Source organism: Musca vetustissima, unplaced genomic scaffold (genome assembly GCF_032173495.1).
Source record: "Musca vetustissima isolate MV318-11 ecotype Yass unplaced genomic scaffold, APGP_CSIRO_Mvet_v1 utg42378, whole genome shotgun sequence".
Classification (NCBI taxonomy): domain Eukaryota; kingdom Metazoa; phylum Arthropoda; class Insecta; order Diptera; family Muscidae; genus Musca; species Musca vetustissima.
The window spans coordinates 2,881-25,492 of record NW_026876029.1 but is presented as its reverse complement, the minus strand read 5'-3'; the positions used below and the strand labels follow the sequence as shown (position 1 = coordinate 25,492).

Below are 22,612 nucleotides of genomic sequence, written 5' to 3'. Positions count from 1 at the left end.
TTTGAAATTGTCAGAACTCTCTCTAGAATACCTCCAAAGATGCCCTCCATAGAATATACGATTGCAAAGGAAGTGAAGTGTAAGGAGTATAAAGCCTCAAGTCACCTGCAAATAATTGAGGATTTAACAAAAACCCCTGGTTAAGCCTTTTATGGACCCTAAGGTTCTCTAGGGCTCAAAAGAACTTTTTGAAGGCCGTTACAAAGCATTAACGATCACAAAGAAGGTACTCTATGGTCCTTGGAGACTTTAGAGAATGCATCTTAAGGTAGACGAGAAGGTAAACGAATATACGATTGCAAAGGAAGTGAAGTGTAAGGAGTATAAAGCCTCAAGTCACCTGCAAATAATTGAGGATTTAACAAAAAACCCCAGGTTAAGCCACTTATGGACCCTAAGGTTCTCTAGGGCTCAAAAGAACTTTTTGAATGCCATACAAAGCATTAACGATCACAAAGAAGATGCTCTATGGTTCTTGGAGACTTTAGAGAATGCATCTTAAGGTAGACGAGGAGGCAAATACATCGAAGAACTCGAAAGATGTATCCAGAGGTCATCTTTGTTATAGAAAATAACTTTCAAAGATACCCTCTAAGAAAATTAGAACTTCTGCAAAGGTAGTCTTAGGTGTAGAATATCTCCAAAAGAAAAAGTCGTCCAAACCATATAACCTCACTTAAGGTATCCTCATAAGATATAGAAGGCATCAGTCTACAACGAATAACTGGGGATTAAAGAAAAGAAATACATCGATTATAGTATCTAAGGTAAACACAACTTTTATAAGGTCCTCTAAGGATGGAAAAACTCAAAACTTATTCAGGGTATAGAAGATCTCAAAGAAGGTTTTCTAAGGTTCGTGGAGACTTCAGAGAATCTTTCTTAAAGCAGAAGTAGTCCCAAAAGATGTTTTTCCGATTCGCACAAAATTTTACATAATGTACCGAATTGAGTTTGTCGAAATCGGTTCAAATTTCGATATAGCTCCCATATATATTTTATCCGATTTTATGTAAATGGTGCACCAAACATGCAAAGTATGTCCGATTCTGACGAAATTTTGTATGGCGTATTAAATTTAGCCTAGAAGAACGTGTGTTTAGTTTAGTTGAAATCGCTTCAGATTTCTATATAGCTCCCATATATATTTTAATCCGATTTCAGGTAAGTGGTGCACCAAAAATCCTACATTTGTTTCGATTGACACGAAGATTGGCATAACCTATTGAATTGAGTCTAGAATGCTATGTGTTAAGTTTCGTGAAAATCGGTTCAGATTTCGATATAGCTCCCATATATATTTTCATCCGATTTCAGGTAAATTCTGCACTAAATACCCAAAGATCGTTCGATAGACACGAAATTTTGCAGAGCGTTATTATTTGAGCCCAGACTGACGTGTATAGAATTTTGTGGAAATCGGTTCAGATTTCGATATAGCTCCCATATACATTTTCACACGATTTCAGGTAAATAGCGCTCCAAACGCCCAAAGTAGGACCGATTGTGGCGAAATTTTGTATATCGTGTTTAATTGAGTCTAGAGTGATGTGCGTTAAGTTTCGTTAAAATCGGTTCAGATTTCAATATAGCTCCCATATATATTTCCGTCCGATTTCAGGTAAATGTCGCACCAAATTTGCAAATTATGTCCGATTGTGACGAAATTTTGTATATCGTATTGAATTGAGTCTAGAGTAGTGTGTGTTAAGTTTCATTGAAATCGGTTCAGATTTCGATATAGCTCCCATATATATTTTTATCCGATTTCAGGTAAATGGGCCACCAAAAACCCAACTGTTGTTCGATTGGGACAAAATTTTGCATAGCGTTTGAATTTGAGCCTAGACTGCCGTGTATAGATTTTTGTGGAAATCGATTCAGATTTCGATATAGCTCCCATATATATATATATATATATATATATATATTTTCATCCGATTTCAGGTAGGTGGTGAACCAAATACCAAAAGATCGTCCGATTGACACGAAATTTTGCACATCGTATTAAATTCAGTCTAGAAAGACGTGTATTAAGTTTTGTTGAAATCGGTTAAGATTTCGATATAGCTGCCATATATATTTTCGTCCGATTTTAGGTAAATGGTCCACCAAAAACCCAACTGTTATTCGATTGGGACGAAATTTTGCACAACCCATTAAATTGAATCTAGAATGCTGTGGGTTAAGTTTCGTTGAAATCGGTTCCGAGTTCGATATAGCTCCCATATATAGTTTCTTCCGATTTTATCGAAAGTTTGTCCAATTGACACGGAATTTTGCCCAGCGAACCGAATTGAGCCTAGAATGAACTTAGCTAATTGTTGTTGAAATCGTTTCCGATTTAAATAATGCTTCGACATATAGTTTTTTCCGATTTCATCGAATTAATACCCTAACAATATTGTTCACATTGTTGTTTATAAAAAATATAAAAAATTAATTTAATTTTTTCCTCATTGCAATATCAGCTGCCCGGCTGCCTGCCTCTGCTTCCGAATACAAAATTTCCCTATATACGTTGTTGGTGTTGTTCGTTTTTTTTATCAATTTAAATAGATAATCATTTCGAATGGAATATTGACGTCGTTATGGGCGCTACGGTTTTCCATCGACAATCTACAACACCAACCACCACCACACATCATTAACTACTGGGCGATAGAAGGCGGAGGCGATGCCGAAGAAGAAGACAAGCACAAAAATTCTTTCTTTATAAGAAAAATTTTGATAGATTTATTATCTTCGGCGATGGTGGCGTTAAATGTTCAACTGAATCGATTCGAAAAAAAAAAACAGAAAATAATATCATCTCTTGAAAATGAATTAATTGCTTTTGGATTTGCAGGCTGGCAGACTCTGGGTGTGCGGCACTGCGAAAACGCCTGGTTGCCATCCAGCGAGTCAGTCAGTCAGTCGAACATTCGGCCAGACGGCTTTATGATTTTTGGCGTGCAAAAGCCATGTGGCTGCTAGACCTCAAATGCCGGCGATCATGCCGAATATCTGTCTGCCTGCTGCTGTCCGTCGTCATTGTCGTTGATAATGTAGTGGCTGGGTTGCCGGTGTTGGTGTTTTTGTAGTTATTGTTGTTGCTGCCATTTCAATAGAGTGTTCAAATATTTATTTAAGTTTTTTTTCGGTTAGATTTTTTGTCTATTATTTTTTTATTTTATTTCAGTTCGAAGTTTATTTCGTTGCTTTGCTGTTGTTATAATAACGCTAATGAATTGGCAAACAAACTTGACTGGGGAAATGACGAAAAGACGAGCGGATTGACAGACTGACAAACTGAGAGAAATAGTAGCAAATTTCCATTATATTCTGGTTTTCAAAAACTTACGACATCGTTTTTTATTATTTTCTTGATTTTGAATTGAGTTTTGTTGTCGTTACTATTCAAATAGACGGTCTCTCATAAAGGGTTAAGCGTTCGCTTGCCATGCCTCCCCCTGCCACCATTTCAATGGCAGGCATCATAGCATTTTGCTCGCTTTTTGTTTTGTCTTAGCTCTCCCGCTTTATTTGAGGCTGGGCCCAAACCGAACAAAAAACTGCGAATTGCATTCTTCGGTGTTTCTCCAGGCCGTCTATTAACTTTACAGAGCTGTCAGTAACTGGAACGTGATCAAATTATTAAAACCTATATTTTTCTAGATTTGCATTTGTCAACACACATACACACACATGGGATTGGTGACAATGTTGCATACATAGTTGTAAAATATGTGATTTTTTCTATGGGGAAAAATTACAAATTCGTTATAGAAAATTTCAAGATTTTTTTTACAGAAGAAAAATTTAACATTTTTTCTTTAGAAAAAATCGGTATTTTTTCATAAAAAAAAAATTTAATTTTTTTCATAGAAAAAAAATTTAATTTTTTTCATAGAAAAAAAATTATTTTTTTTCTATAGAAAAAATTCAGTATTTTCTATAGAAAAAAAATCAATATTTTTCTATAGAGGATTTATGAAAAGAAAACTCTTAGGCCTAAAATAGATATTGGAATATCGTACAGAACAGAAGATTTCAAAGAAGACCCTAGAAGCTTTGCAGACTTAAGAAAATGTCTCCTAAAGCAGAAGACATCAATTAAAAGACGACATCAAAGGAATTACAGAACTCAGAAGAAGTATGCTAAGGTTATCTACGTTATAAATATAAAAACTTACTAAGGGGTCCCCTAAGAAAATGAAGAAGAACCCTTCCAAAACGTATATAAAAATAAAATTTAGATGTCCTCCAAGGAGTAGAACGCCTTACACACTACCTGTAATAAAAAAAGGATTTCTTAACGAAAATCTCTGATTAAGACATTTAAGGCATACACGACTTCCATAAGAATAATCGGACTTCCAGAAATAATCGGTGAAATCAGTACATAGCATAAAGATCCCAAAGAAAGTCCTCTACGGTTTGGTGACTTCAAAGAATATCATTTCAGGCAGAAGAGGGCGTAAACTATGCCAGACGATAACCTCAAATGAATCGAAGAACTCAGAAGATGTCTCTGAAAGTCATCTATGTTATAGAAAAATTTGAATAAGGACCTCTAAGGTATAGAGAACACAAAAGAGTCCTTCCAAAGAATATAATATTAAAAAAATGTATGTCCTCTATGAAATAGAATGCCTCAGACCAACTGCAATAAATAAAAGCTTTATTAAAACCAGTGAGCGGAGCAGTATAGTCGGACGGGGCCGACCATATGATACCCTACACAACTTTCACGAAAATCTAACCATCCCACGATCCCACATAGTCTCCATATAAAGGCCCCGACCGATTAAGCGAATTTTGAATAAAAAGTTTGACCCGACAGATCTTAATGACGTTTTGACATACCTTACTTCTTGTATACTGGTTATTTTTCTAGTTTATTTTAATTATACCCTACACAACTATGTTGTCAGGGTATTATAGCTTTGTGCAGCCCCAAGAGTTTGTAACGCCGCGAAATATTGGTCCTAGACCTTTAAGACCTTAAGGTATACCGATCGTCACATCTCGACTAGCTGAATCGATCTAGACATGTGTCTCCGTCCGTCCGTCTGTCCATTATAATTTGTAAACACGATACAGGCCGCAGTTATGGACCAATCTTCACGAAATTTTGCATATATGATGGGTTCTGCCCAATGAAGACCCCTATAGTTTTTTGGTAAAGATCGGTTAATATTTAGGGGATGAAATGGACTAAAAAATAAATTTTTGTATGATTTTCTGGTCGCTCTAGAGGCCGCAATTATGGCCCAAACACCGCGAATTTCTACATGGAGAAGGGGATCGGGCCAAAGAATAAGCATGCCTGGTTTGATAATGATCGGTAAATATTTAGCGGGTCAAATTGACCCAAACTTTTGTGTGAAAAATGGCAAAATTTGTATTCTATAGCCTAGATATTTACCCCTGAGGATTTACCCCTGGTATCGATTTAAAGGTCAAAGAGGAGTGGTTGACCTTTAAATCGATACCAAATATATTTTCGTATGTACCCGGATATATTATTTAGTAACCCATTACCGCACTAGAGGGCGGAAATATAGAACTGATCGCTTTGAAAATTTCCATGAGGATCCATGTATGGTGAAGGACAACGCCCATTATTTTCGGTGATGATCAGATTGTATTTTTTTGGGATAAAGTGGACCGAAAACTTATTTTTTTGTGTAATTTGGAGTCGATCTATAGGCCACAATTGATAGCCGAACTTCACAACACAAAGGGTGAAGGGAATCTAGACAAGTAATTAGAAAGGCTGTACTGAATATTAGTAATATTTGTTGACCTCTAGTCCGTCAAGAGGGTGCAAATATGGCGAAATATTGCCCATCCTCAGAACATAAAACCACAGAAAGTTAGACTTTCGTGGAAGTTGTGTAGGGTATCATATGGACGGCCCCGTCCGACTATACTGCTCCGCTCACTGGTTTGTTATTGTTTTGTGGGTTTAAAGAAAAGTCCTTATTTTTGATGGTGGGCATGATAACTCCTCACTGGAACATCGGAATCCAACGGAAAGTACTCTTCTGGGGCATATCTTCCTGAGAGTACCTTTTCCGAGTCGCTCCTTTTCTTAGAAGATTTCTTTTCAATTTTTTCTACAACAAGATAACTTTTGACCGTGGTAGTCACACTACGCTAGTTTTAAGCTAATTATTTAATGTTTGTTATTTAAAAATCAACTTCCCTGAAGATGAAATTCAATGAATTTCGAAATATTGGAAAATAATAAATAAATACAAATATTGACCTCAAGCTCGATCAGTCATCTATAATTTATTACAACAAGATGACTATATACATCTTCAGTGTTCTTCGATTAATTTGAGGACAGTTTCCTACAATCTTTGTATTCTCCTATACCCTGTTCGCTTTTTCTGATGATGCTTATGGAAGGGTTGTATGCTTTAAATATGGGTCATTATATTTTTTATAGCACCTCTTCTGTAATGTTATATGCTTTGAATGGTTCCTTATGGAGTCTTATCTACCTTAGAGAACCTTTTCAGAGTTGCTCTTTTTTCTTAGTGCATTTCTTTTAAGTTTTTCTATAACTTGGATTACTTTACGGTACATCTTCTGTATTCTCCGATTACTTTGAGGACAGCATCTGATGTCTTTTAATATTTCCCTCTTTTCTGCTTTAGAAGATATTCTCTGAAGTCTCTAAGCCTTAGCCTACATGGCCTTCTCAGAGTTCTGGTGAGCCTTAAAGGACCCTAGGGAAGTCTTGTATGCTGAAAATGCCTAAATCAAAGATATTCTTTGATCTTTTCCGAGTTCCTTTATGTATTGGAGGTCATTTGAGGCCTTATGTTCCCTACCAGGAACTCTTTTGTAATATACGATTCGTTGAAAGACCTTTTCTGATGTATTTTATACCATAGACGACATTTTCCGAGATCCCCAATTTTTTAAGGATCTTTTATGAGCTTTGTGGACTTATAAAAACAATAAACTGTAACTTCCTCAACAATGTTCTTTATACCCTCCACAATATTCACTAAAATATATTCTTGATCAGAAGAAAATTCTATGTCGATTTAGTCATATCCGTCCGTATTGAAGTTTGAACTATGAAATTTTGCACTGATATTAGTACTGTTCTTAGGCTGCTTGGTATTGAAAGTGTTGTATATCGGTACACATTTTAGGGTAGCCACCCATATAATGGTATCGCCCAATATTCGGAATTTGGAAGTTTTTTTTTTTTTTTGGGAACGTTTTTTCAACCTAATCAGCTGTAATTTGGTATATTAGGTTTTCATTCGGATACAAAAAAGACAGACTACTTTTAGAGGTAGGTCTCCATATAACAAAACCTTCCGATATTTGGTATTCTGGGGACTGCTTTTTATAGAAAAAATATAAATATACGTTTAAAATATTTTTAAAAAAATATTTTTTTCTAAAAAAACTATTTATTATTTTATCAAAAATGATTTGAAAATAATTCTCAATATTTAAAATTGCCTAATTAATTTCAAATATCATCATCAAAATGAATACAAACAAATTCTCACTCAATTATTATTAATTAATATATCCATTGTCAGTTAAAAATTTGTTTTTGAATGGTTTAGCAAACACTAGCCATTGAAACTAAAACAAATACAATATTCAGAAGAAGAAGAAGAAAAAAAAAACAAAAGTGAATAACAAATAATGACCGTTGAAATATGAAATTCATAATGCTATTTAAATTCAAAATTTTTTAGAAGATAATAGCCAAAAACGGAAATAAGATCATCAGATGACTAATGCCAGAAACCGGTTTCCGCAACACACTTAAAGAACAAAAAGTTCCCACAGAATAATAGAAAAAAGCAGCATATTAATAATAAATATATCTTAATAATATTTAGACAACAACAATAAAAATTAACAACAATAAAAACAAACATCAAATGAAATCGAAACTTCCCAAAACAGAACAATTCAAGAGATCGACCAATCAATCACTCAAAATGTCAATTGAAGGAACGGACAAAGACACAAATTTATTTTTTGAATGAATTTTAATTTCGCTTTTTCGAAGACGAGGAAGAAGTAGAGCTCTTTGGCGGCAGGCCGTCATTACCATATTTTGCCGGAGCTATTATTTTCAGTTATTATTATTTTTTGTTTAAACAATTTTTTTATTAGCTACCTGGGTTGGGTATTTTCTTCTAAGTTTATTTTTTGGTTTCCACAATTCCACCACAAAAGACCGAAATGAAGAAAGAACTTCGAAAACCGAACAATTCCCTAATAGAATTCATTTAAAATTCTAAACCATAACTACCAAACATACATAACCCCCAAACACACAGACACTCACACACGCACACGTCCATGTAGTTTCCATGTCTTTTTGTTCAAACAACTGAATATTTAATTTCTCAGAGTTACTGGCTTTTTGAGTTACACCCTCACCCTTCCCTGCTTGGACCTGAGTGTTTGCTAGTTAAACGACCACAAATTTGTTTAAAAACTTCTGTCAATTATGAGTTCCCCATTCTCCGACATCATCCAAATGACCAAACACACACACACTCATACAAACATGGACATGTAGACAATCGACCATAACATTGCCTTATGTCATCCAGACAAATGTATTCATCCGATGATGTATTCCCCTAGATAAACTTCGAGAAACAAAGCGCCAAGATTGAACGATATGATTAGGGGTACCCCCACCCCAATTTTGTGGTTTGTGAGGAACCAAAAAAAAAAAATAGTCAAAATGATCTGGTGTCATAGGCACTTTTGGAGATTAACTACTTAAATATTCGTTAAACGTTCGGCCGGTTACAACAAATGTTTACATATTACGAACAACAAGTACAAACAACAACAACGGAAAAGTGTAACCAAAAATAACAATAAAAAATATATTGAATTTTTTTCTATAGAAAAAATATTTAATTTTCTTCTTTAGAAAAAATATTGAATTTTTTTCTATAGAAAAAATATTGAATTTTTTTGTATAGAAAAAATATTGAATTTTTTTCTATAGAAAAAATATTGAATTTTTTTCTATAGAAAAAATATTGAATTTTTTACTATAGAAAAAATACGAATTTTTTTTTCTACCTAGAAAAAATATTGAATTTTTTTTCTATAAAAAAAATATTGAATTTTTTTCTATAGAAAAAATATTGAAGTTTTTTCTATAGAAAAAATATTGAAGTTTTTTCTATAGAAAAAATATTGAATTTTTTTCTATAGAAAAAATATTGAATTTTTTTCTATAGAAAAAATATTGAAGTTTTTTCTATAGAATAATAATTTTTATTTAATTTAAATTTTTTCTATGAAAATATATTAATTTGTTCTATAGAAAAAATATTGAATTTTTTTCTTGTATCCCTTAAAAAAAATATATTGAAATTTTTTTCTAAGAAAAAATATCGAATTTTTTCTATAGAAAAAATATTGAATAAAATATTGAAATTTTTTTCTATAGAAAAAATATTGTTGTTTTTTTTCTATATTATATATGTTTTTTTTCTATAGAAAAAATATTGATTTTTTTTTCCTATAGAAAAAATATTGATTTTTTTTCTATAGAAAAAATATTGAATTTTTTTCTATAGAAAAATATTGAATTTTTTTCTTGTATCCCTTAAAAAAATATATTGAAATTTTTTTCTAAGAAAAAATATCGAATTTTTTCTATAGAAAAAATATTGAACAAAATATTGAAATTTTTTTCTATAGAAAAAATATTGTTGTTTTTTTTCTATATTATATATGTTTTTTTTCTATAGAAAAAATATTGATGTTTTTTCTATAGAAAAAAATTCGATGTTTTTTCTATAGAAAAAATATTAAATTTTTTTTCTATAGAAAAAAGTCGACTCCTGAGGTCTTGCGATTTTTTTTCTATAGAAAAAATCTCTATTGAATAAAAAAACGCCTGAGGTCGTCCCGAATTTTTTTCTATAGAAAAAATGACTCCTGAGGTCGTACCGAATTTTTTTCTATAGAAAAAAAGACTCCTGAGGTCGTCCCGAATTTTTTTCTATAGAAAAAATATTGAATTTTTTTCTATAGAAAAAATATTGAATTTTTTTCTATAGAAAAAATTCATAACCTCAGGTCTACATTTTTTCCATATAAAAAAATTCATAGACGCTACATTTTTTTCTATAGAAAAAATATTGATTTTTTTCTATAGAAAAAATATTGAATTTTTCTCTATAGAAAAAAAAAATTTCTATTGCAAAAAATATTGAATTTTTTTCTATAGCAAAAAATATGGAAGTTTTTCTATAGAAAACTATTTTAATCTTTTTTCTATTGAAAAACGGAGGTGCGGATACCGTTAAATAAGCAGGTCAATGGGTCCATAAGTCCGACTACTAATTATGCCAATGTAGTAGTCCTCTTCTGATGTCCTATACTATTTCTCATGATCCCTTATGAGGATTTATTTTCATTATTCGATTTTTTCGGAGACCTCTGCTTAGTCCTGGTATATCTTAGATGACCTTTACTGAAAAATTCTAAGGATAATTTATTCCTTAGAGATTCTCTTTTTAAGCCTTCTGTTCCCTTCCGAACTTCTTCTTTTCCTTAGAGTGCCTTCTATGGGATCCTATATGCTTAGAGAGCCTCTTAGGGAACCCCTTTTATGGTTTTCTATTCTTTAGTGTAACTCTTTCTAAGGTCTTATTTGCTTTTGAGGTTATTCTGAGGTCAGTTATCTACTAGGAGAGGACTTCTTATGAGACCTAATATTCTCTATTGGACTTCTTATGAGATCTTTCTGATGCCTACTTCACCCTAGATGACATTTACTGAGAAATTCTGAGATCATTTATTCGATTGTGAATATCTTCTGAGGCCTTTTAGGACATCTTTTTGGGATCTTCCACTTCTGTAGTTATTCCTATCTTAGATTACCCCTTCATAGGTAATCTATTCATTGGCAACTTCTGTTCTTTATCCTGATCTCTTAGGTGAACTGTTTTGAGATTTTGTCCATTCTAGATGACATTTACTTCGAAATTTTGAGAACAATTACTCTTCTGAGGCCTTCTGTTTCTTGTGGTACTCGTATTCTATTCCTTAATGTACCTCTTTTGGGATCTTCTGTGTCTAGAGAACCACTTCTACATTCCTCTCTATCTTGGAATTCCTCTCTCAGGTTTTCTATTCATTATGGAACCACTTTCGAAGGCCCTGTTCATTAGATGACCTCTTCTAAGAACTTCCGTTCCTTATATAACCTTTTCCGAAGCCTATTATCGCATATGAGTCTTTATATTTTTATATTTAGAAATTGCTCTGAAGTATTTTGTTTCTTAGAGGACTTCATCAGGGATATTTTGTTCTCTAAGGTGATACCTTTTTGTAATCTTCTACAGTCTTCTATTACAAAAAATACCACATCTTAGGTCTCATTAGGGGAAAACTTCTAAAGGCTTATGGCCTGCTGGTAAGGTCTTCTGTTCCATGGAGCCTCTCTACTGAAGTCCTCTACTACTAAGAGGACATCTGATGACGCCTTATATTTCCTATAGGACTTCTTCTGAAGTCATCTTTTCCTTGGAGGACTTCTTCGGAGGTCTCTTCTGAGTTCCTCTGCTCCTTCGAGGATGTTTATTGAGGAATTCTGAGTTTATTACTTAGAGAATGTTTTAGAGGGCCTTCTGTTAGAACATTTCTATTGTACCTTTGATGACCTCTTAAGAGGCCTTGAGACTACTTCGAGGATATTTTTTTAGTCTTCTAGTCTTGTATTCATTGCAAGACCACTTCTGAGGACTTCTATAATAGAGAGGACCCTTTTTGGGGTCTTCTATCAGAGGAACTCTCCTCAAATCTTCTATGTCTTACGAACCAGTTCTACTCATTAGGTATTTTTGTATAGAGGATCTATTTCGAAGAACCTAGAGAACCTTTCTCATATTTTTTTAATCGTTCTCTGCATTGATTACTCAAGTCACTTGCGTTTCTTTTGTTTTTTTCTTTAATTAAAGTTTTAAGTGGTCCCAAGGTCACAAAAATTAGCTTTTCCAAATATTTTTCAAAACGATTACAAAATTTCTTCTTATCAAATACGATAATTTGACATATGTTGTTCCTATTATGTTGTTTAATTTTGATTCTTGAGCATAACATTTTTTCGGTCGGATTTGGGGTGGTGGTGTAGTGATGGTGCAGTTTTACAACAGCACGGCCCATATGCAGGAAATTAGGCACCATCCATTCACCCATCACTCCACCCATATGACAGGTGCTTACAAAATACTAGGGCTATAACATGTTATCTATTTCTCATAGTTGTAATAATGAAAAACAAAATAAAACTACAACAACAACAAGAACAACAACGAAAAAAATAAAAGAATTTTATCAGCTTAGTTTTTTTATTATTACAACAATATTAACAAAAACAACAACAACAATTGATAAAAAAAAAGTGAATAACAATAGACGTGTCGTGAGTTGACTGAAGTGATGTGGAGATAGATATATTAAGGTGGGTAATGGTGAGGAGAAGGTGATTTTTTGTGGAAGAGGTGAATTTTTGGAACTTTAGTTCTGTACTCTATGCTAAATTTAAGGCATCAGAAGAAGTTTTCTACGGAAAAAAATCTCAGAAGAGGTCATGTACCGAATAGAGAACTTTAGAAGGAAAAATAGCAATCAATCAGATCCACTAAGGAATAGAAAACCTCAGAAGATATCATCTTAGCAATAGGTCTTCAGAAGAAGACCTATAAGAAGTATGATGCCTAAGAATAGAAATTGATGAACTCAGAGAAGGTTCCTGATGGCTTAAAATACCTCAGAATGATCCCCTAAGGAATAGAAGGCCACAAAAGAAGTCATCTAATTAATAGGGAGCCTCAGAAGAAAACCTATAATAAGTTAGATGCATCAGATGTTATCAGAGGAATAGAAGACCAGCAGAGTTCCTCTAATGGTTAGAAGACCTCAGTAGAGATTCTCTAAAGAATTATGGGCATCAGAAAAATTCATATACGGATTAAGGCCTGAAGAAGGCCTTAGAATTACCCTCTAGTGAACAGAAGACCACAAAAGAGGTATTTTAATAAGGAGAAGGCTTCAGAAGAAGCAATACCTGAAATAGAAGACTTCAGAAGTGGTCCTCTATGAAATAGAAGACTTCAGAGGAAACCCCTGAAGCATTAAAAGACGCCAGAAAGATCCACTAAGAAATCGAAGACTTCTGAAGAAGTCATTCCTGAAATAGAAAACCTCAGAATTTGCCCTCTGCGGAATAGATGAACTCAATAAAGGTCCCCTAAAGAAGAAAAACCTCAGTAGAGGCTCTCTAGAAAGAATTGTGGCATCCGAAAAAGTCCTCTACAGAATAGAGGACCTCACAGGAGGTTCCTGAAGGAATAAAAGACCACAGAAAGGTCCTCTATTAAATAGAAGACCTCAGAAATGGACCTCGAATGAAGTGAAGATCGCAAAAGAAAGTCTCTAATAAATGGAATAAAGACCTCAAAAGTCATACTTGAAATAGAAGACCTCAGAAGTGACCCTTTGGGGGAAAATACTACATCAATAGAGGCCAACAAAGAAAAAACGACCTTAGAAGATATCCTTTAAAAATTATGGGTATCAGAAAAGCCCCTTCAGTCCTGATGGAATAAAATATCTCAGAAAGATCCTCTAAGAAATAGAAGACTTCACAAGTTGCCATCTAGTGAACATAAGACCGTAAAAGAGGTCCTTCAATAAAGAAAAGGCCATAGAAGAAATCATTCCTGAAATAAAAAATACCTTAGAAGTGAAATAGAAGACCTTAGAAGTGGTACTCTGCGGAATATAGGACCTCAATAGGCTCTCTAAAGAAAAGAAGACCTCAGAAGATGTACTCGAAAAAATGAGAACCTCAAAAAGGCTTCTAATCATTAGATAATCCTGTACGAGCTTCGCAGAGTTCTTCGGAGCCTTGAAGAACCTTAGGAACATTTCTTTTTTTTTTTTTTTGTTGAATCCTATATTTGTTAGAGGTGGCTGGAGGTCTTTCATTCCTTAAAGGAGCTCTTCGGTAATGTTCTATGTTTTGTAAGATATCTTCTTTGGGTAAATCTTCTTTGGATGTACTTAGAGGACTTCGATACTTTATACGATCTCTTCTGTAATTTCGAACATTTCTTCTGGGGTCTTCAATAGCTTAGATAACATTTTTAGAGCTCCTCATTTTCTTAGAGGACCTATATTGAGTTTTTCTATACCTTGGGAGAAATCTTCTGGCGTCTTTCACTCCCAGTTCTGGCTTATGGGGCGTTCTCTAAAGTCTCCAAGCTTTTGAGAACCTTATTAGCGATCTTATATGCCCTGTACGGGCTTTTCGGACTTCTTCTGAGCCTTTGAGGACATAACTAAAGTCGAGTATGCTTGAAAATGGAGGGTCCGATCTTATATCCAATATATTTCGGAGAGGACCTCTTATGTAAGTTTCTGTACTCTAGGAGACCTCTTTTGAGCTCTCTTATAACATAGAGAATCATTTCAGAGGTCTTCATTTCCATATATGACCTCTTTTGTGTGTTTCTTCGATTCTTTCGGGGACATTTTCTGATGTCATTTACACCCTTACTGCATTAAGAGGCGTTGTCTAAAGTATCCAGCCTTAGATGTGAGAAAGATTGTCTATGCCTTGTACGGGCTTTTCGTATTTCTTTTGAGCCTTAGAAAACCTAAGGAACATTTTTTAAATCCTCTATACGTTGGAGGTGGCCAAAGGTCTTCTATTGCTTAGAGGACCTCTTCGGTAATGTTCTATGTTTTGTAAGACCTTTGACCACTTTTATAGCTTAGATGGCTTTTGGAACCATCTTCTGAGTTCTTCTATTCATATGAGCCTTCAAGTTTTGGAGGACCTTCTTTGGCATTTTTTATACCCTATGCACCTTCTTCTGAGCCTTGGAAGACCTTACGAATGTCAGTTATGTCTAATAAGAAACTTTATTTTCCTCAATCCTCTATTTATTGGAGGTGGTTTCAGGTCGTCAACCTTGCAGGACCTATTCTGTAAGGTCCTTTGCTACTAGTGTCTTATATAACTTAGAGAACCTGTTCGGAGGTCTTTAGTTGAGGTTTTCTATAACTAACTTCGTTTACTCCGGCTTTTGCTTAAAAAGAAGTCTCTAAGCCTTAGAAAGCCTTCTTTGAGATCTTCTATACCCTAATCGGCGGTATCAGAGCTCTCCTGGGCATTAGATAAGTGTACGATATGTATGACAAAGGATTCAAGGGATTCATTTTCGGAAACGTTCTATTTATAAGATTTCTTCTGTTTGGAAGTCCTTTTCTGGGGTCTTCTATAGCTTAGAGAACCTTATTAGAGGTCCCCAATTTCTTAAAGGTCCTCCTTTTACCATAGATTATCTCGTGTGTAATGTTCTATACTTTGGACTTTCTTACCTTAAAGAACTTTCTCAGATGTCCTCACTTATTATATTTTTTTTGGAGGTCACTTCTGAGGAATTTTACACCCAAGGCGACCTTTTCAGGGTCTCCCATTTCATAGGACCTCTTATAAATTTATTGCACCTATAATCTTTGGATGTATCACCTCTGGTACGAATATTCTCCTCATATTTGTTTGCTTTCCCAAAATGTATCATCGTAACCATTTTTGTAATCCCTCCCGAGTACCAAGAACCCATACTTGACTCACTGGTCCCATAACTCCGCTAAAGTTTCTTCCCCCGGGTGGCTATTTTTACATTCCAAATTGTGTTATTGTTTGTTTTGTTGTTGTTGTTGTGTGGCTTTATCACTTGTCGTTTTGTTTGTTCTACTCTTAACCCGGGGACTTATTTTTTCGCCACTCTTGGTGTTGTTGTTTTTGGTGTTGCAATTTACTGATATCGGTTTTTTGAAATTCAATTCAAAATTTTGTTCACTGCTTTTCATTAAAAACGACATTTTTTCTGTTACGTCTTTTTATTTTTAGTCATTCACACAGATACGCCGAACACTCGCACACACACACACTGCCGAAGAATTGATAACAGTTCTGGTGGGATCATAAAAATATCAAGGGTTTCTGATATCGCACCGAGTTCTTTGTGCTTGGCTACTATCAACGGCGGCAACAACAACAACTTCAACAACGCAATGAGTATTTTGGAGTGAATACAAAAATTTATGTTGTTGTTGGTGTTCTATGATAAAATAAAAATGAAATGGAGCCAAAAATTACAAAATGAAATATATATGAGGGTGGTTCACATCCGCTCTAGAGACAACGAGATCACAATAAAGATATTTTCAGAATATAAGACGTTAGAAGAGGTTCTAGAAAAAATCGAAGAACTCAGAAGTGATCCTCCAATCAATAGAAGACTTCAGATGAGGAACGCAACACCTCCGAAGAGGATTTCGAAGGAGTGAATAACGTCGGAAGAGGTCATCTGAGAAATAGAAGATCACAGATCCGCTCTAGAGACAACGAGATCACAATAAAGATATTTTCAGAATAAAAGACCTTAAAAGAGGTCCCATAAAATATCGAAGAACTCTGAAGCGATCCTCCAAGCAATAGAATACCTCCGATGAGGAACGCAACACCTCAGAAGAGGACTTCGAAGGATTGAATAACGTCGGAAGAGTTAATCTGAGAAATAGAAGATCACAGAAGGCGCCATATGTGACACAGAACCTCTCAAAAGAGAATGAGTTGCTAAAAACTCCTTCAAAGAACATAAGACTTCAAAGGAGGTTCCTGCGGGTGGTTCGCAACAACTAGTCCACAAAATAAATATATATTCGGAATAGACGGCCTTTGAAGAGGCCCTCGAAGGAGTAAAAGACCTCTGAGGGAGAAACACAACATCTCCGAAGAGGACTTCGAAGTAGGATAACCTCAGAAGTGGTTTTTTATGCAATAGACAATCGCAATAGACTGACACAGACAGATCCCATCAAAAGAGGTACATTAAGAAATATATTAATTTCGAAAAATGTATCCAGAAAAAAGTAGGACCTCAGAGGACGTTTCTGAAGATATAAAATTAGGAAGATCCTGTAAGAAATAGAAGACCTCAGAAGTGTCCCTCTAAGCCATAGAAGGCTTCAGAAGAGGTTGTGGAAGGAATAGAAGACTTCCGGAAAAGTCCTCTTAGGAGTAGGAGGACTTCACCTCTAGCCCACTAAGGAATGGAGGGCCTCAGAAGGGATCCTCTATAATATAGAGGACTTTACAAGACCTCAGAAAAGGTCGTGAGAGGAATAGAAACATCAAAGTCCTCTACGGAATAGAGTACCTCTGCAAAAAACATCTAAGAAATACAGGACACCTTCGAATTGGTCCTCCATTAAACAAAAGGCCTCAGAAGAAGGTTATCTAAGAGGCCTTCTCCCTTTAAGGATCTTCTCAAAGGTCCTTTGTACCTTAGAGATCCACTCCTCTGTTCCTTGGAGGACCACTTCAGAAAACTTTTTTTCCTTAGATAACCATTTCCGATGCTTTATATTATTTAGGTGACCTTTTATGAGGTGTCCTCTGCTTTGGAGGACCCCTTTCTGAGGTCCATGTATAACCTCACAGAAGTCTGGTGTACTTTAGATTACCACTTCGGTGGACTTCTGTTCCTTAGAGGACACTTCAGAGATATTCTGTTCCTTAGAGGACCAGATGGGGTTTTCTGTCAATGGAGAACATCTTCTTCTGGCTTTGTTGACCCCTTCTAAGGTGTTCGAGGTTTGGAGGGCCATTTCAGCGAATTTACAGGGGTCTTCTACATCTTAAATCTCCGTCTAAGAGGTATGGTGTATCTTAAGAACCACTTCAGAGGTCTTCCGTTCCTTAAAGGCTCATTTTAGAGGGCCTCTATTCCTTAGATGACCTGTTCGGAAGCTTTGTATTCTTTAGATAACCTTTTTTGAGGTCTCATGTGATTTAGAGCTCCCCTTCTGAGGTCTTCAGTCCATTGAGAACCTCTTCTTTTACCTTCGTTGAGCTCTTCTAGGGTCTCCGTGGCTTGGAGGACCACTTCTGTGAAATTATAAAGGTCTTCTACGCTTCGGAGGTCTTCTGTCCCTTAAATAACCACTTCAGAGGTGTTCTGATCCTAAGATAACCTGTTCGGATGCCTCCTATTCTTTTGATAACCTTTTATCAGAGTATGCTGTGCTTTAGAGGGCCCTCTCGGAGGTCTTCAATCAATGGAGAACCTCTTCTGTTGCCTTCGATGACCTTCTCTTCTAAGGTCCACTATTCCTTAAAGAATCTCGTTTTAGGTATTTTATGGCTTCTTAGGTCTTCTGTATGTTATAGGACCTCCTCTCAGAACTTCTGTTCTTTTAAATACCTCTTCTGAGATTTTGTGTTCTTTTAAGAATCGTCTCTGAGTTTCTCTATTCCTTTGAGGAATACTCCACTATGGAAAGTGTAGACATTTTCTGAGGACGAATTTTCTAAAGAGAAACCCCAATTGTGGTCTCATGTCCCTCGGAGGACCACTTTGAAGGGATTCCGCCCCATCGAGAATCGCTACTATGGTCGTTTATTGCTTCGAAGTCATTCTTTGAGTCTTCTTTTTATTGCGGTGCCTTTTTCGAGGTTCTCCGTGGCTTCAAGCGATCCTTTTGAGATCCCTCTTCGGAACATGATTTTTCTCTCTCAATTTTTTCGTTCGTTCCTTCGTTTTTAATTTCCTTTTAACTAATTTTTCTTCCTTCCTCTCTCTCTTTGCAGCAAATTCCATGACTTGTCAATGAATCAATCATTCCCGCCCATAAAATCCCCAACAGCAGCAGTAGCATCCAGCACCCTACCACCATGAATTCATCGAAGGAAACGAAGTCCTCAGCCAAGGCACAAAAGAAACAACAAAAGACAATTCGGAAACAACAACAACAGCAGCAACAACAAAACAAAACCAAAGAACACGACGAACAAACAACGCTGACCAAAAATCAGAAAAATTCCCTACAAAATAAATCCCAGAAAAACGGTGGCAACCCTCCGGTAGTGGTAGTGGTCAATCACAATAACAATAATATCGTACATGAAAACAACAACAATAGTACGAATAACAACAACAATGTTAGTCAAAAGTTACGGGAATATTATGAACAACAACAATTACAGAAGCAACAACTACTGGCAGCCAATAAATCGCTGATACCAGGCTATGAAAATGGACCCCCGAAATTTGAACGTTCCGGAAGTTTTTCCCTCAAGGGTAAGCTGTCGAAGCTCATCAATTCGATAACCAGCAGCAAGGAAAATCTGAGTAAAGCCGAAGAGGATGCGGGAGGAGAATTGCCATTCAAATTTACCCGTAGCCGATCGATGATTTTACCACGTCGAACCAATCGAAGGAGTTTAATTGAACCCCAGTTGGAACAGCTGTCGGAAGAGGTTGATGCCTCTTCGCCAGCCTCACCGCGAAAAAATTCCATTGAAAATGTGGAGATAACACCGCAAAGACCCATATCCTCACCGGAGGGAACCTCAGCGGCCTCGGCAACTTCCACTCCCCTCGATTCGGCAACAAATTCAGCGAGTAAACTGAGAAAAACCTCCACTCCTGTCCTACTGGCCGATCCCAATTTCGATCCCATAGCCAACTTTAAAAAACGCCGCTCCAACACCTTCATGTCCTCCTTCAAAAGCACCCTGGCCGGTCTGACGGGTAGCGAAAAGAAAAAGGAAAAACTCAACGACAAATGGCGTGCCTCCCTACAATCGCTGCAGGCCATCGATAACATGGTCAGCTACGAGAACATGTCCTTCATCGACTATGACAAGTTCAACGGCTACGAGAAACAGTTGGAACGCAAACTCTCCCAAATCAGTATCATGGATCCATCGCTGAACGCATCGATGATCACGCCGGACACTTCGCACATTTCGGACACCAGCTCGTACATACTGCCATCGCCCGTTGGTACCCCTTCGAACGTTTCGGCTCCCTCACCATTTGTTACGCCGCAAACGGTAGTGCGACGTCGTAAAACGTCATCAACGTCGTTGCACGGTTCCGCTCGTAAGCTGGCCGATCGTCGTAGTGCGTCGCGCAATAGCTTTACGCTAGATTCAGATTACGAGCACAATCTGGACAAACCGCGTAACGTATATCGGGAAAGTTTGGATTCGCGTAAACTCGAACTGTTGAATGAGATGTCGCGGAATTCGTATATTTTGGATAGTGATCTGATCGATATATTGGATTTGGCAGCGGTAACGCATGGGAAACGTGGTACCAGTGGCGGTAGCGGCAGTGGCCAGCATAGGCCGAATTATCGTCGCGGATGCAGTCATACCAGTGGCAGAGATGTCGTCGACGGAGTGTGTGCCGGTGGAGTTAATGTACAGGTGAGTGAAAACATGATTAAGGATTTTGGAGGGTAAATAATTATGGACGGGATCCATAGAGGTTCTTCTTCATTTTACCTATTCTGAGATCGTCAATGCCTTCTCTGAGGTCTAAAATGCTATAGAAAATCAGATACAAACCCCTCCGAATTTGTTTTAGCATAGGTCCTTCACCGAGGTCCTATAAGCCTTGGCGGGTCATGGCTTATGATATTCTGAGATTTAGTGGACTTCCTAGGATACCCTGTTCGCCATTGCCCTGCCTTGCGGATGCCTTCTATACCCCATAAGACCCTCCTTGAGGTCTTCTATACTTTACAGGACTTTCTCATGGGTCTTATTGGCCTTAGAGGACCTTCGTAGATGATTTGCACGGCTTTGAGGAACTTGCGGAGATCCTACACGATTAAGAATATCATCTCAGGATTATTCTATCCCTTACATGACATTTTCGGTGGTAGTTTAGGCTTCCATGTCTTAGATGACCATCTCAGATGCCTTAAGTGCCTTAGATGACCCCATCAGAGGTTTTATTAGCCTTCGAGGATAATTTCTGAAATCTTCATTGAGCTTTTCGGAGCACTTCTGAGTCATACAAGGCTTTATTGACACCATCGGAGGTCCAATTGCCTTGAAGAAGTTTCTATGAGCCTTCTAGACCTTAGATGACCTCCGAAGATGTAATTTCTACTATTGTTAGGTATATATGACCTGTAGACCATTCTCAGTGGTCTCCTCAGATGTTTTAATAGGTCTTAAGGGTTTTTCTCTGCGGACTTTTAGGGCTTCGAGGAACCCACGAAGGTCTTCATTTCGCCACAGAACAATTAATGAGGTCTTCTAAGCCCTGTGGGATCTTTTTAAGAAATCCTCTGCACTTTAGTGGACCTTTCCGAGGTCTTCTGGAATTAAGAGGACAACTTCTATAGCCTAGAGGACCTAATAAGATCTCTCTTATACTTTAGAGGAGCATCACAGAGACCTTCTCACGACCTCTGAGTACCTTTTCACAAAGAGAGACCTACTCAGAGCTGCCGTATGCCTTGGGTGACTTCCTCTCAGGTCTTATGGGAACTCCTTAGAGTACTCTTATCCCTTAGATAATCTTCAGGCATTTTTTGTGTCTTAGCCTACCTCCTCAAATACTGTTTATGCTTCCTTAGCTTAGAGGACCGTATCATAGCTCTCGTATTAATTAGAGGAGTCTCCTTAAGGCATTATTAGACCTTTTCGTATATCATCTAGGTCTTTTAAGTCCTCCGCGGGATTCATCTTTCTCCGAAACTCTTCAGTGCCTTAGCCGACCTTTTTAAAATATTTTCTGAACCTAGAGGGCCTTTAGGAAGAACTTAGAGGACAACTTCAACAGTCTTCTATATTTTATACCTTAGAGGAGCATCACAGAGGTCTTCTAAACTTTCGATGACTTCCTCGCAGGTCTTTTAGGCCTTATATGATATCCTCAGAATTCTCCAATCCTATAGAAAACCTTTTCAGGACCTCTGAGGATCTTTTCAGAGATCTTCTGAATCTTAGACGACCTTCAAAAGGTCTTTCGGAACTTTGAGGGCAACTTCAAAAGTCGTCAGAGCTCTCGTATGTCTTAGATAAGTATCACAGAGGCCATTTAAGACTTAGATGGCTTCCTCTCAGGTTTTAGAGGACCTCCTCAGATTTCTTCTCATTCACGTATTAATAAAAGGAGCCTCGTGTAGGCATTCTAGGACCTGCGCACAGTTTTTTATGTCTTACAGGACCTCCGCTGAGTTTTTCAAGTATATAGAGAACCATTTCAGAAATCTTCTCAGCCCTATCCGATCTCCACAAGGGACTTTTATGATACAGAAAGTCGTCAAAATTGTTTTCTGTACGGAATCTTCAGAAGTTTTCTTTGGATCACGGGCCAAGCCTCCATTACCTTGTCCATTCATGTTTATTGCCTTGAAAACTTGACTATTTTAATTGCTATAAAGACTCACATCCCATGCCCACCCCTCTTTTTCTACAAACACATTTTCTACCTCCATCTCTACCCCCTACTCTTCATTCCTATCGACTTGATTGGTTGTCTCAGCGTTTTTTCATCTTCCTCTTCTTCTTGATTTCAGTTCAATATGGCAATGATATTGATGTTGTCAATTAATTTGAAAAAGAAGTTTTTTGCGCGCATTCTGCTGGTCGTCGTCGATGTCGTTATTCTTTTGCGTTCTCAATTTAATTGATGTCTACGTCGGGGTGTGTGTGTCAAAAAATATTCTAAAGATGCCCATTGAAGTCATGTTGTGGGTAGGGGGAGGA

The 22,612-nt window shown here is 36.6% G+C and overlaps 1 protein-coding gene across 1 annotated transcript; it reads left to right on the top strand.

Annotated features, from left to right (window-relative positions):
• Positions 1–18,772: 18,772 nt before the first annotated feature.
• LOC133338559 (putative uncharacterized protein DDB_G0282129) lies at positions 18,773–20,314 on the top strand (the record flags this gene model as incomplete). The annotated part of the gene is made up of 1 exon (XM_061546729.1): positions 18,773–20,314. A coding segment is annotated over exon 1 (1,542 nt), but the record flags the coding sequence as incomplete, so codon positions are not given.
• Between the last annotated feature and the right edge of the window lie 2,298 nt (positions 20,315–22,612).